The sequence below is a fragment of the Epinephelus lanceolatus genome, chromosome 8 (genome assembly GCF_041903045.1).
Source record: "Epinephelus lanceolatus isolate andai-2023 chromosome 8, ASM4190304v1, whole genome shotgun sequence".
NCBI classification, from domain to species: Eukaryota; Metazoa; Chordata; class Actinopteri; order Perciformes; family Serranidae; genus Epinephelus; species Epinephelus lanceolatus.
Window position 1 is genome coordinate 1,774,204 of NC_135741.1, and position 13,911 is coordinate 1,788,114.

Genomic DNA, 13,911 nt, shown 5'->3' on the forward strand with positions numbered 1-13,911 from the left:
CCCAGGGCCCTCTGCACCAGGAGGAACCCAGAGTCCACTGCACCAGGAGGAACCCAGGGCCCACTGCACCAGGAGGAACCCAGGGCCCTCTGCACCAGGAGGAACCCAGGGCCCTCTGCACCAGGAGGAACCCAGGGCCCTCTGCACCAGGAGGAACCAGCGTGAAGTCTGACAGTCGCTCTGAGGATTTCATCCTGGTACCTAACAGCAGTCAGGGTACTGTTGGCTGTGACACGGAGGTCTGTGTGACCCTCCAAGGATCTGCCTCCCCAGACCATCACTGACCCACCGCCAAACCGGTCATGCTGGATGATGTCACAGGCAGCGTAACGTTCACCACGGCATCTCCAGACTCTTTCACGCCTGTCACATGTGCTCAGTGTGAACCTGCTCTCATCTGTGAAGAGAACAGGGCGCCGATTGGGCTGCAGGTACGGCCTCATGCTACCAGCAGTGACAAGGACACTAGCAGGAGACCAAACCAGAGAAGAATCAGTGAGGAAGGATAAGGAGAGAGCAGCTGTCTGTGGACACCACAGAGCAGCTGAAACTGATTCACAATCACTGATCTCGTTCTTGACCTGTGACGTAAGCATTTCCATTTCAGCCCAGACAAGTTTCTCGTCTTGGTCTTATTCCATCTCTCCATGTTGTAAACTCTAAACCCAGAATATATCTGGGTGGGATATGTAAATGACGATTGTGTTCCACTGCCACATTCATCAGCACCTGATCATTCTTTCATTCCTTCGCTGTGATTGGCCAGATAAGAGCGTTACATGAATCACACGTGAACCCCATCATTAGATGATTTCTGTGCTGGTTTATATGTTAGAGTGATGATTATAATAATAATGATGATACCTTGGATTTACATAGCGCTTCTCTGGATGCTTTACAAAAAACAAAACAACCAAAGAAAGAAAGATAAATAATATAATACAAAGATGAAATAATCCATACGATGGGGAACAGTGCAGAGAAGAAGGAGAGGAGGACAGTTTTTAGAGGTGGTTGTTGATAAATGAGGGTCACTAAGTTTCATCTCTTTAGTTATCATCATATTTACTACAGCTCATTAAATATTAATCACATTAAACAAAATCACATGAATCTGACTCTGAGTTAAAATAATAAAGTAAAAGAACCTGAACGTCACAGGAACTTAGTTAAAGTCTATAAATCTACAGTATAAAAACACACAGGTGTGAACAGGGACAGAGGAGCAGACAGGTGAGCGCCCTCACAGTAACATCACTTCCTGTGGGCAGATAAAACTTTGTTTTGTCTACACGCTGATAAATCTGTGTGTGTGTGTGTGTGTGTGTGTGTGTGTGTGTGTGTGTGTGTCTCAGGCATGTCCATACTCGATGTTCTCTCTTCATCTTGTCTCTAAAACAGTGGATCTGAACCGGCATCACCCTCAGTGTGTCTGTCTGTCTGCCTGTCTGTCTGCCTGTGTGCCTGTCTGTGTGTCTGCCTGTGTGCCTGTCTGTCTGTGTTTTCAGCTTTGTCCTGACAGAGTCTCTGTGAGTCAAATATTACCTTGCAGTTGATTCCAGGTGTTTCACAGTGTCTGTGTTTCAATCGTTTGTCTCTGGAGAGAAAAATGTTCCAGACTCCCTTAAAAAGTGTCCGAGTTTTGAGAGCTGTTGAGTCAGAGGAAACTTTGTAAACTTTGTTCAACACTGTCTGTGACAGAATCTGAATTATTTTCTCCCCTCTTGAAAATCCGGCAAATGTAACAGCTGACGTTCAGTCGCTCCTGCGGTGTTAAGTTGATGTGTTTTTCAGCGCATTAACAGACCTGTGTCTTTTCCTGAGTGGTCTGTGTTCTGTTCGCTGAAGACGACCATGAGTTATTGATCCTTGAGACGTTCTCACCCGCCACATGATTGACTGCCTCACACTTTGAGACCCCGTCTGAAAACACACTTTTTTAAGCTGCCATATTAAGTCTGATTTAATGATGACACACATATCGAGACTTGTACTGAGACTAATCTATGTAATGTCTAGTTATGTTATTAACTTCCTATTGTATTCGTTTTCTGTAACTGCTTATTCTGGCGGAGCCTATCCCAGCTGACATTGGGCGAGAGGCAGGGTTCACCCTGGACAGGTCGCAGGGCTGACACATAGAGACAGACAACCATTCACAAGTTGAGCTGGCCACAACTTTTGTCAGCGCTCCAGTGACGCAGTGAAGCGTCCACCACTCATATGTTTTGTGATATTGAATTGGGCTCAGATATTGATATTGATATCCTCACTCTGTCCTCTTCGTCTTCTTCTGTTTAATCCTCAGGTCAGAAGTTCTGAAGACTGTTTAACTTCCTCTACAGACCGCCCTGGGAACTGCACTGCTAACAGCTAGCAGCTAACAGCTAACAGCTAGCCAGTGGGGCAGTCCTGTAGTTGGTGTTCAGGCTGTTGGATGGCAACAGGAGTGAACTACTGGAGCTCTTATGAACCCAGTTACAAGGTGAGATTTACTGATTGACTGATTAAAAAAGGAAATGAAAGGAGATAAAGATCCATTTTCAGCCTCTTATGCGGGAGGTGTTGGCAGCAGGTTAAAGTCCAGACGTCCCTCTCCTCAGCACCGTCCTCCAGCTCCTCCTGGAGGATCCCATGCGTTCCCAGACCAGGGGTGTCATTTATAAAACAGAGCGTAGGGTCCACACTAAAAACAGACAAAAGCCAAAAATGGCGTGTACAAAACATGTTCAACAGTTTCTACAATCAGGCTCCACCTCCCCATCTCCAAAATCTTGGTCAGCATGGGTCAAAGTTTCTCCCATCAGGTCTGTTTTTATAGATCACAGCTCTTACATGTGAAGTGGCGTGCGCCTCTGTCAGGCCTCGTTTTGTGCGGCGAGGCCTGACAGAGGCGTTGGAGGTGTCTTCAGTTGTGGACAGAACCTCTGCTGGTTGAGATGTGAAAGGTCTTAAAGAGAGTCAAGTCCAGCTGTGTACGGTAAAGCACTGAAGATCATGTGAGAAGATTTTGTTGAAGATCATTTCCTGGTTATGTGAGATGAAGTCTGTGACGTCATGTGACGCTGTCAGCTGTTCTGGGTTCAGTTTGACCTCCTGTGTTGTTGTTCCTCTTGTTGGTAATAAAGGTTGAATTGAATGTGTTCTGCAGGTGAGCGAGTGCGTGTGGGGCGGCGAACAGGAGTCCAGCAGTGAGGAGGGAGGAGGCGGGGTCACATGGGACACACACGCCATGGAGGTCAAAGGTCAACTCATCTCGGCACCTGGTGAGAACCGTGCATGTGTTCAGGCCCAGACACACCGAACTGACTTCAGAAAGCAGACGGATGTCTCAGATGTCTCATGTGTTCACAGACATGGATGTAAACTGTCAGACAAACTTGACTGGTGGGCGGAGTCAAGCTGCAGTGTGGTTATTGTAGTTTCTATCTGAAATGAATCTGGATTCACTGATGAGCCTGTAGCTGATTGTTATATAGACCTCTGTAACATTTTATTTCAGGGTATTTTAACTGATATGTGACAGCTGATGCGTGAGATCAAGAATACGCTTCACTCATTCACACATCACCTGCTGTCCCACTGAGGCATGATGGGATGTTCAGGTCCAGTTCTTATAGGACATGTATGATGAGAACAAACAGCAACAGAATTATGTTTAATGTGTGTGTGTGTGTGTGTGTGTGTGTGTGTGTGTGTGTGTGTGCAGACCCTCTCACCTGTCCTGACAGGAAGCAGAGGGAGCGAATGGCAGAGCTGCAGGAGAGGAGGCGGGGCCTGCAGGCGCTGCTGAGCACACGACTGGCTGAGCTAAGACGCATCTGTCTGCAGGAGGCGGTGAGTGATGTCGTCATGTAACAGGGGTTGTCCAATCAGAATGGACCGTCCTGTGTTGAATAAGATGTAATGTGCGGTGTGTGGTGATTGGTCAGGAGCTGACAGGTGCGGTGCCCAGTGACTTCCCCCTGGAGGCGGGAGAGAAACCCCCCTGTGTCCGCCGGAGAGGGGGCGCGCCTCGCCAAGGAAACAGGAAGTGTCGAGTGGAGGTGAGAGTCGTGCTCCTGTAATCAAATCACACGTAGATTCTGATTGTGAAGGAAACACTGAATGATCATGATGATCGGCTTTAAACGGAAATTTCAGTTTATTCCAACCTGTCTCCTATCATCCTAAATTTGTTTCAAGTCACTAGTGACATAAAAATAATAGTTAGCATGTTAGCCGTTAGCCTAGATACAGCCGGGGCGCATAGTAGCGTCAGACCTGTTACAACGTAAGTGAACGGGCAACCTTCAAGTGCAAAGTTAGTCCACTAAACAAGCTTTGTTTCCACAAAGACCGCCTCATATCGTTAGGATAAATGTCAGAGAACATATAGAAAACGACATGTAAACGTGTTGTCTTACCTTACCGGTGTGCTGCCATGTTTGTTTACCATCTAGCTCTGCTTTCCAAAGCGTGGCTGAAATATATCTGGCGAGCTCTAGATAAAGCCCAGCTGGATACTACTCCAGGTGGAGGTGTCTCGTCCTCGGTCACATCCAGACCTTGAAAATAAGGCTGCAGCCGGTCCCATTCCTTGCAACAGAGGCATTCCTCTTCTGTGGGCACTGGGGCACAGCATTCACAGGTACACCACCAATCTCCAGAGCTACGCAGCCTTGCAGCAGCCATTCCTCCTCTCTCGTCCTCTACCTGTTGCGCCTCTCTCTCTCTCTCCTCCTCCGTTCTTCAGTTTCACAAAGCTCTTCGTCAGTGTATCCTTCCAGCTGTTGCTGCTTGTTCTCGTGATATTTCGGCCGCGCTTTGGAAAGCAGAGCTAAATGGTAAACAAACATGGCAGCACACCGGTAAGGTAAGACAACATGTTTACATGTCATTTTCTATATGTTCTCTGACATTTATCCTAACGATATGAGGCGGTCTTTGTGGGAAAAAAGCTTGTTTAGTGGACTAACTTTGCACTTGAAGGTTGCCCGTTCACTTACGTTTTAACAGGTCTGACGCTACTATGCGCCCCGGCTGTATCTAGGCTAACGGCTAACATGCTAACTATTATTTTTCGGCACTAGTCACTTGAAACAAATTTAGGACGATAAGAGACAGGTTGAAATAAACCAAAATTTCCCTTTAAGGGCGCCCACTGTGTCACCTGGTAGAGCAGGTACCTCATGTACAAAGGCTGTGTCCTCACTGCAGTGGCCGCGGGTTTGATTCCCACCCACAGCCCTTTGCTGCATGCCCCCCCCCCCCCCTTTGCCCCTTTCATGCTATATTCATCCAATCAATTTCACTGGGAAAAAAAACCTCATTACATCACGCATCGCAATTTTTTAAAACGAGCTGCTGTGAAATGAGACATTACCACAAGGCTGTCATCACCCTTCAGGCTCCACCGATCAAAAACTCAAAAGCATTTTTCATAAAAACTGAATCCAAGTTGTGAACATTGTCCTCAGTGTGTAGGCTCACTTCGTTGGTCGAACAGACCACAGTTCAATATTTTCTAACCTTCCTGATCAGTGTTGTGGGGTATGCTTGTTTCACCTCGCTGGCTACAAAATAAAAGCGTCCCACAGGTTTTTGGTGTATTTTTCACCCGCAGACAGCCCCTGGAGTAAAGCATGTGCTCCCAGGTCAGAGGACAGATGGGCTGTGTCTCGTATCTCTGAGACTACGTACTGCAGATTAATATCTACTGACAGTCTTTATGTAATGTGTCCAATTATGCTGAGTATATGGAGAACAAAAAGAATGCTGATATCAATAGAAAGCTAAGAGTCTTGTCTTCCTAACAGTGAATCACTCCATTTTTTATTTAACTTTTCATTTTAATTGATTTATCATAATATGTCATGATTTATTATAATTACGGCCGAGCGTTTCAGGCTGCGACAAGCCCAAAAACAGCCCGCGAAATCCTGGAGGGAGCAGATTTCCAGTCAGTATGTCTGCCGAGTCATTTCACGTCCTGTCTACTATTGTCCTGTGTGTGTGTGTGTGTGTGTGTGTGTGTGTGTGTGTGTGTGTGTGTGTGTCCAGGAGGAAGACTCTCAGCGTTCGAAGCCTAAGAAAACTTTATTCAGTGGAGCTCTGAGGAAACACAGCGACCCTGAACACAACACACACACACACCACGGCAAGAGGACCGTACACAGAGGCTGCCACACAGGTAACACACACACACACGCACACACACACTCAGCTGGCAGCAGATGAGAGGCTATTGTTTCAGGAAGGCGAGGAAACTTGTTTCTTCCTGCCTTTATTCTGAATCTGACTCTGTGTGTGTGTGTGTGTGTGTCTGCAGACGACACAGTGAGGTCAGAGAGCAGCTCCACGTCAGACTCAACAGGACTGGATAACGGTAACACTCCCCGCTGCAGCGCCTCCTGCTGGCTCACTGTGGAAACAACACTTTATTATTATCATGCTCTTATTTTGATAGTCTGATCCAGGATGTGATGCGTGAAAACACCAGAGGAACTGTTACTGAAAATAAACTGTTCCTTTGTCTGTCAGATGATGGCGTGTCTCAGTGTCGCCTCCCGCTGGTTGCTGCTGGTTCTCCAGTGGAGGTTTTCTACCAGAACAAAACCAGGAGGAACTCACTGCACAACAGGTACACACACACACACACACACACACTCACACTCACACTCACACACACACACACACACACACACTCACACTCACACTCACACACACACACACACACACACACACACACACACACAGTGTTTTCGCTGTCTTAGTGGGGATATTATGACTTTAGTTTTATTTATAAAGCCCACAGCTGATCAGGAACAACTCCCCAAAAAAACCTTTAATGGGGGAAAAATGGTAGAAAGCTCAGGAAGAGCAACTGAGGAGGGATCTGTCCTCAGGACGGACAGACCTGCAATAGATGTCGTACAGAACAGATCAGCATAATAAATTTACAGTGATCTATACGACACAATGATTAGAGATGTATTATATCTATCAGGCTGATAAATTATCAGCTAATAATGGGACATTTTTATGAGTATGCATTATTCTGATAATTAGAATTACAGCTGATAAATAGCACCGATGATATGAGGCCAGACAGCTTTCATTGACTAAACAAGGGCAGAGTCTAAACACCGGACACAGTGGGTGGAGCTACGTGTGCCTTTCAACTTGGTTTGTGAGCCGCCAATAAACACAGAGAAGAAGAAGAACAGCTGCAGCAAAACATGCCACAGTGTGGATGTCTTTCGTAGTTCGAGGCGCCGAGGGTCTGATCTCCAACCGCCAGACACAGGTTAGACGCAGCGCTGAAGGACCGTCTGTGTTAGCACGAGCTAATTAGCAGCAGCGGCTAACATCCAACACCGAGCTTTTAAAAGGCTCGACTGTGTTGTTAGGCTTATTAATAAACGCTCGTCATGTGACGCTACAGTTAGTGATTATTTGTTTCATTACCACTCTGACTGCGTGTGTGAGACACAGCTGCTTGTTTGTAACACTCAACTCAGAGTAACAAGCGGCTCTGTCTCACACACACACACACACACACACACTGTCTCACACACACAGTCAGAGAGGTAATGATACAGATAATTGTAGCATCACATTGCGAGCAGTTATTAATAAGTTTAACAACAGTTGAGCCTTTTAAAGCTTGCTATTGGGTGTTAGCCACTGCTGCTAATTAGCTCGTGCTAACACTCTGGAGACGGTCCTTCAGCGCTGCGTCTAACCTGTTTAAAAGCTGCAGGAAGTTGGTTGATCTGGTGTGGTGTCTGGTGGTTGGATATCAGACCCTTGGTGCAGTCCTGTTGTCTACGTCCACACTGTGACATGTTTGTCCTCTAGACAGCTGCTGCAGTTGTTCTTCTTCTCTGTGTTTATTGGCGGCTCACAAACCAAATTTAAAGGTACATGTAGCTCCACCCACTGTGTCGGGTGTGTAGACGCTGCTCTTGTTAAGTCAATGAAAGCAGTCTGGCCTCGTATTATCGGCGCTATTAATCAGCTGTAATTTTAATTATCAGACAAATGCCTCCTTATAAAATGTCCCATTATCGGCCTGATTTAAATTGTGCATCACTAGTTCATTCTGCTGGGTCTAAACGTTTGTATTCACTCTCAACAGCTGCTCCTCTCATCCATTGATCTGATTTGATCAGCTCTGAATGGATCAATTATCCGCCCTGCCAGTCACAAACTCATGGAGAGCTCCGCCTGCGCTGCGTTTACTGACCCACATAAACCCTGCAAATTTAGAGACTGGACACAGAATGATACGGAGAGACACACAGGCATTTACAAAAGTAAAAACTAGTGGGTGGGATAACGGGGTCTCTTTGTGACATCATCATGATGTCATTCAGTCTCTCACCCGTCCCTCTTCTCTTTCAGGACTGACCATCCAGAGACTCTTCACAAGCCCCCACCCCTGCCCCCCTCCCATCCTCCCCCTCTCCATCCTCCTCCTCCTCCCCCTCGCTCTCAGGACTCCTCCTCCTCGTCCGGCCCCTCTGATCCAGGTCCGGCGGGGGAGGGCAGGGTCAGGGTTAACGCAGCTCGCCACAGTAACAGCTCCGACGGCCTCCTGGAACGCATCACCCCCCCAGAGGAGGAGGGAGGGGCACAGCAGGGGGGATTATGGGTAAATGGTCTGCAGGGGTCCAGAGGAACAAACACGGCAGGAGCACTGAGGAGCTCCGAGACACTGACGGACGGTCGGACAAGGGGAAGGGCGAGGACAAATAACAGCCTCACAGAGGGCGGAGGAGCGGGGCGAGGAAGAGGAGGAGGAGGCAGAGGAGGAGGAGGGTACAGCGAGGTCCTGCTGGACTACGTCTGGGGGAAACAGCAGCAGCTGCAGCGACAGCAGTCCCAGCCCAACAACAGGCAGCCAATCACATCACAGCAACAGCTGCTCTACAATGGCTACTCCTCCCAGCAACCCTCTGGAGCCCCGCCCACCTACCGCGGTCACCTAGGCGACCAGCGACGAGTCAAAGTGACCCGCACCAAGTCCTGCGGCCCCTTCCTCCCAGTGCAGCAGAGCCAGACTGATACCCATAATCCTCCTCTGTCTGCCATCCAGCCAGACCCACACCCCCATCTGCTGCCCCCTAGACCACCACAGCTGCCCCCCGCCCAGGACGCACAGCTGGAGGAGGCCACCAGGAGCCTCCACAAGGCCCTCGCCCTGGAAGGTACGCATCAGAAAAGTAGTCTAACAAGAAAGTGTAGAGCCTAACCCTAACCATGCCCCCTCAGACCCCCTCTGGCCCCCTCAGGTCCCCTCAGGCCCTCTTAGGTCCTCTCAGGCCCACTCAGGTCTGCTCAGCCACCCTCAAGCCACCACAGGTCCTCTGAGGCCCCCTCAGGCCCCCTCAAACCCCCACAGGTCCTCTCAGACCCCCTCAGGTCCCCTCAGACCCCCTCAGGTCCCCTCAGGTCCTTTCAGGCCCCCGAGCGGACTCCTCAGGTCCTTTCATGTCCCTTCAGGTCCTCTCTAAGGTCCCCTCAAGCCCCATCAGGCACCCGCAGGTCCTCTTAGACTCCCTCAGGTCCTCTCAGACCCCGTCAGGTCCTCTCAGGTCCTCTCAGACCCCCTCACGTCCTCTTAGACTCCCTCAGGTCCTCTCAGACCCCCTCACGTCCTCTTAGACTCCCTCAGGTCCTCTCAAGTCCTCTCAGACCCCCTCACGTCCTCTCAGACCCCATCGGGTCCTTTCAGACCCCCTCAGGTCCTCTCAGACCCCCTCACGTCCTCTCAGACCCCCTCAGGTCCTTTTAGACCCCCTCAGGTCCTTTCAGACCCCCTCAGGTCCCAGACCTGCTTGCTGCTGCTGTTAGTGAACAGATTGAACCTAAAGTTGAGCAGATTATAAATCTGAGTGTGTGAAGATAAAATCTCATAAATGTTTAATGCAGAGCTGAAACTGGGTCACTGCAGCAGAAACCGTCTGACGGTCTGCTGCACCAAGGTCTCACTGCAGAGGGGAGGGGACGCCACCTGGTGGAGCTCAGTGAAACTGACCTGGACTAACACACAGAGACGACTCAGTTTGATGTCAGTTAAACTGTGATTCTGGGACACCTGTAATAAAAATACAGTTTTAGATATAAAAACTGTCCCAGGTGGACAAATAATGGAGGCACAAAGATGGTGTGTAGGTGGAGCTTACCTGCACACACACATTAACACCTACTGTACTTTTAATGTTTGCTGTGTGTATGATTGACAGGTCTGAGGGACTGGTACCTGAGGAACACAATAGGCTCCACCCACCAAAACCAGACCAATGGAAAGGTCAACACGGGGGTCAGTACGAAGATGAACGGAGCGGTCAAAGGTCAGGCCGGAGGGGGAGGGGCTCTGCAGGGCAGACGGAGGACTCACGGTGGCGTCCAGCAGTCGACCTATCAGACGGAGACGAATCATCATCACGTTCCGACGCATCACAAAAAGACGCTGCCACATTCAGCCACATTCCACGGACATCCACTGCATGGCAGGTAGGTGTCCGCTCACCTGTACAGGTAGAGATCCACTGCTGTGAGAACACCTGTACAGGTACGGATCTCTCACACCTGTCTTACTCTCTTTGTCTCTCTCAGGTCTATGGACGGTTCTCTCTACCACGACTTCCCTCCTCAGAAACAGGAAGACCAGCCATCTCCTGGAACTCTGGTCTGAGTCACCGACCAATCAGGACGCTGACGGACAGACACATGGGCCAATCCCGGGCTGGCTTCCTGGGATCATGACCTGTCTGGACTGTGTCCCGTAGGATCTTCAGGGGAACCAGGGGAACCAGGACCATGGTGGTTCTCTTCAGGTCACACCAGCAGCTGCGTCCTGCCCACAGCTTCACCTGAAACCCTGCCCACCATGATGTCACACAGTGGGTGATGATGTCACTGTCCTGTTGGCGGCTGCAGTCTGACCTCAGGGTGGGGTCTGGACTGGACTCAGGAACTGGAAATGAGTTTAATGACATTGATGTGTGAACATCGTTGAACTGACCGGCCCAAAGGGTTTCTGGGTAAAAACTCAGCTGTTACATGACACGTTAAAATTGACCTGCAGTTTTTTTTCTGCTGGACATTTTCTAAATTTTCTACGACGACGTCTTTGATCTGACTCTGCTCAGACAATCAGGACCAAACCAGAGTTTTATATCTGCTTTTGATAGAAGTGATGATGATGATGATGATGAAAGTGTTGCACTCTCACCAGCTGACATCACCAGCTCCGCCCACCAGACCAGCAGTTTTTAAAGAGTGAACCTTTTGATAATCGGACCTGTTTGATCCCTCAGGTGAGTCCAGGTGAGTCCAGACAGAAACCAGCAGGTGACACTCTTCAGGTATTCTCACGTCTCTGCACTAAAAGTCTGACGAGGTCTTCGGTCTGAGAGCAATAAGAGGACGGCGGAGTCCACGTCGTGTTCTGGTTGAACCCTATTAACTTTTCAGGACGAAATTCGTTTGCAGCGACAATCAGACGATGATGTCACAGTGTTGATTGATTGATTGATTGATTGGTCTATTCATCGACTGAACGGAGCTTCAGTGAAACTCTTTTGTACAGATGTCCGTGAACTCAACTTGAATGAAATGCAACTTTTAAAAAAAAGTGAAGTCAGTGTTTAATGGAGGTCGGATGGATTCTGATCCGTCAACATGTTGATTATTGAATATTGATTAGTAATCAATAACACGTCTCTCTGTGTGTTGTGATGAAAATGTGTTTTAGTTCCTGACTGATGACGTCTGTGCTTTTTATTCTGAGTCCACTTCAATCATTCAGCTCCATAAAAACCAGTCTGACCTCCAGCTGCCTCTGACAGGAAGCCACGGTCACATGACGCGTCACATGATGATGTCACATGATGATGTCACACGATGATGTCACATTCAGACACATGATGAGGAAACTCTTCACCCAGAACCAGAGATCAGGGGTGCCCTTCATTATGCTAACTTATGCCTCCTTGCCTCCTTTCTCCTCCTCTGTCATACTTGTGCCTCCTCTTTCCTCCACTTGCCTCGTCTTTCCTCCTCTCTCCTTCTATGTCCTCCTCTCTCCTCCTTTTACCTTCTTTCTCCTCCTCTGTCCTCCTCTTGCCACCTCTCCTCCTCTTTCCTCCTCTTTTCTCCTCTCTCATCTCCTCCCCCCTCCTCTTTTCTTACTCCTCTCTTCTCTCCTCTTTTCCTCTCCGCTACTCTCGCTTCTTCTCCCCTCTTTTCACCTTCTTTCTCCTCCTCTCCTAATCCATCCTCTTCTCTCTTTCTCTGTCCACCTCTCACCTCCTCTTTCCTTCTCTCTTGCCTCCTCTGTCCCCCTCTGTCTTTGTCTCTCCTCTTTTCACCTCTTTCCTCCTCCTCTGTCCTCCTGTGACCTGGAAATCTTTCCCCCACCGCCATGATGGAGGGTCTTCTAATCCCTCAGACACACCTCAAGGAGACGAGGAGAGAGGAGACATGGAGAGAGGAGATGAGAAGACGAGGAGAGAGGAGGCTTCAGGAGGAGTTTAGAGTACGGAAACACAGGTGTATCCTATACAGAAGTCTTTTATCAAGTGGTGTGACTACGGAGGCCCTCGAGGGTCATGGTGAGAGTTTTTGCTGCGGCACACAATGAATCTCTCTCCTCAGTCCTCATGTCTCGTCCTCACGTCTCTTCCTCGTCTCCTCAGTCCTCACGTGTCTTCCTCGTCTCTTCAGTCCTCACGTCTCTTCCTTGTCTCCTCCACTCATATCTCCCGTTGGCAGGACTAAGCTGAGAGGAAAGGAAGCGAGTGAGTGAAATGAGGAGACGTGTTAGCATGATGAAATGCACCTCGACTGTTGACATCACACAGCGCCCCCCACAGGACACATATATGCAGCTTTCAATCATTATGGCCAAACACAAGCCCCGCCCACCTCCAAAGGTTGCTGCTGCTGGCCAACGTTCGCCTTCACGTCTGACTGGGTGATGTCATTTAACTTAACATCTGACTGGCTGCAGCAGCTGTCATGTGACCGCAGCTTCAGAGGAGCAGAAAGAGTCCCAGCATGCACTTCTTCTAACTCACACCAAAGCAGAACAGAAACATGTAAATACTGAACTCTGTGTCCGTCTGAATCGGATACGACCCTGCAGCTCAGACGCCCCTGCAGAACGTCACCAGCCACAAACCAAACCCTGTACACATTTCTAAAGACGTCTGTTGATCGATGTGACTCACCTCTGTCTGATGTGTCACAGTGTGAAGTGTTTCCTGCTGCTGAGGACGACTCTGACGTGTCCTCAGTGTCCTCACAGTGTTTGTTCAGAGTCCATCAGGCTCAGTACTGTACAGTACCAGTACCACTTCTGGGTACAGTGCTATGTCGTACCAGTATTTGTTCCATGTCCCCCTTCAGGTCCAGAACCAGCTGTTGTCCAGCCATGTGGACAGCCTGTCAGTGTGACATCACAGCAGTCTCTGCGGTGATGTGTTCAGGTGCACTCTGTACAGTCCAAACTCTCTGTAAAAATCATTTTCTATCTTTTTGGACTCTTTTGTCATTTGTACTTTTTTCACTCTTTCCGCTGTTCGAGGTGAAAATTAAAAATGTAAATAGATGATTGACACACTGTAAACAGGATGTTTTTAAATAAAGCTTTCTCTTTACTGTTTCCAGATATCTGCCTAATAATAAATCAGTATGTACAGTTTCATTTGACGAGTGAGTTCACAGTCATAAATATATGAAGCCACGTTTATCCACGTGTGTAATCTTTGATTCCTCTGGGCCAGAGTGGAAGGACCCTGAACTCCACATGATAAGAATACTGTAAAACTTCAGTTGAACACCCCGTCCCTTTTACCAGCCAGGTGTGACTGAACACCTGTCTCAAATAGAGGCCTGGTCGGATTTCCAAGCAGTTCA

General features: G+C 48.7%; 1 protein-coding gene across 2 annotated transcripts in view; it reads left to right on the top strand.

Annotated features, from left to right (window-relative positions):
* Positions 1 to 13,663, top strand: part of ccdc120a (coiled-coil domain containing 120a) — a 34,284-nt gene extending 20,621 nt beyond the window's left edge. For both annotated transcript variants that reach the window (XM_033628049.2, XM_033628050.2), the window contains exons 2-11: positions 2,309 to 2,485; positions 3,152 to 3,266; positions 3,710 to 3,837; positions 3,933 to 4,046; positions 6,043 to 6,172; positions 6,311 to 6,367; positions 6,523 to 6,622; positions 8,389 to 9,194; positions 10,233 to 10,503; positions 10,606 to 13,663. In XM_033628049.2, the coding sequence (XP_033483940.1) occupies positions 2,438 to 2,485; positions 3,152 to 3,266; positions 3,710 to 3,837; positions 3,933 to 4,046; positions 6,043 to 6,172; positions 6,311 to 6,367; positions 6,523 to 6,622; positions 8,389 to 9,194; positions 10,233 to 10,503; positions 10,606 to 10,684 (1,848 nt within the window). In that variant the 5' untranslated portion in view covers positions 2,309 to 2,437 and the 3' untranslated portion in view covers positions 10,685 to 13,663. The remainder of the gene's footprint in view (positions 1 to 2,308; positions 2,486 to 3,151; positions 3,267 to 3,709; positions 3,838 to 3,932; positions 4,047 to 6,042; positions 6,173 to 6,310; positions 6,368 to 6,522; positions 6,623 to 8,388; positions 9,195 to 10,232; positions 10,504 to 10,605) is intronic.
* The last annotated feature ends 248 nt before the right edge of the window (positions 13,664 to 13,911 follow it).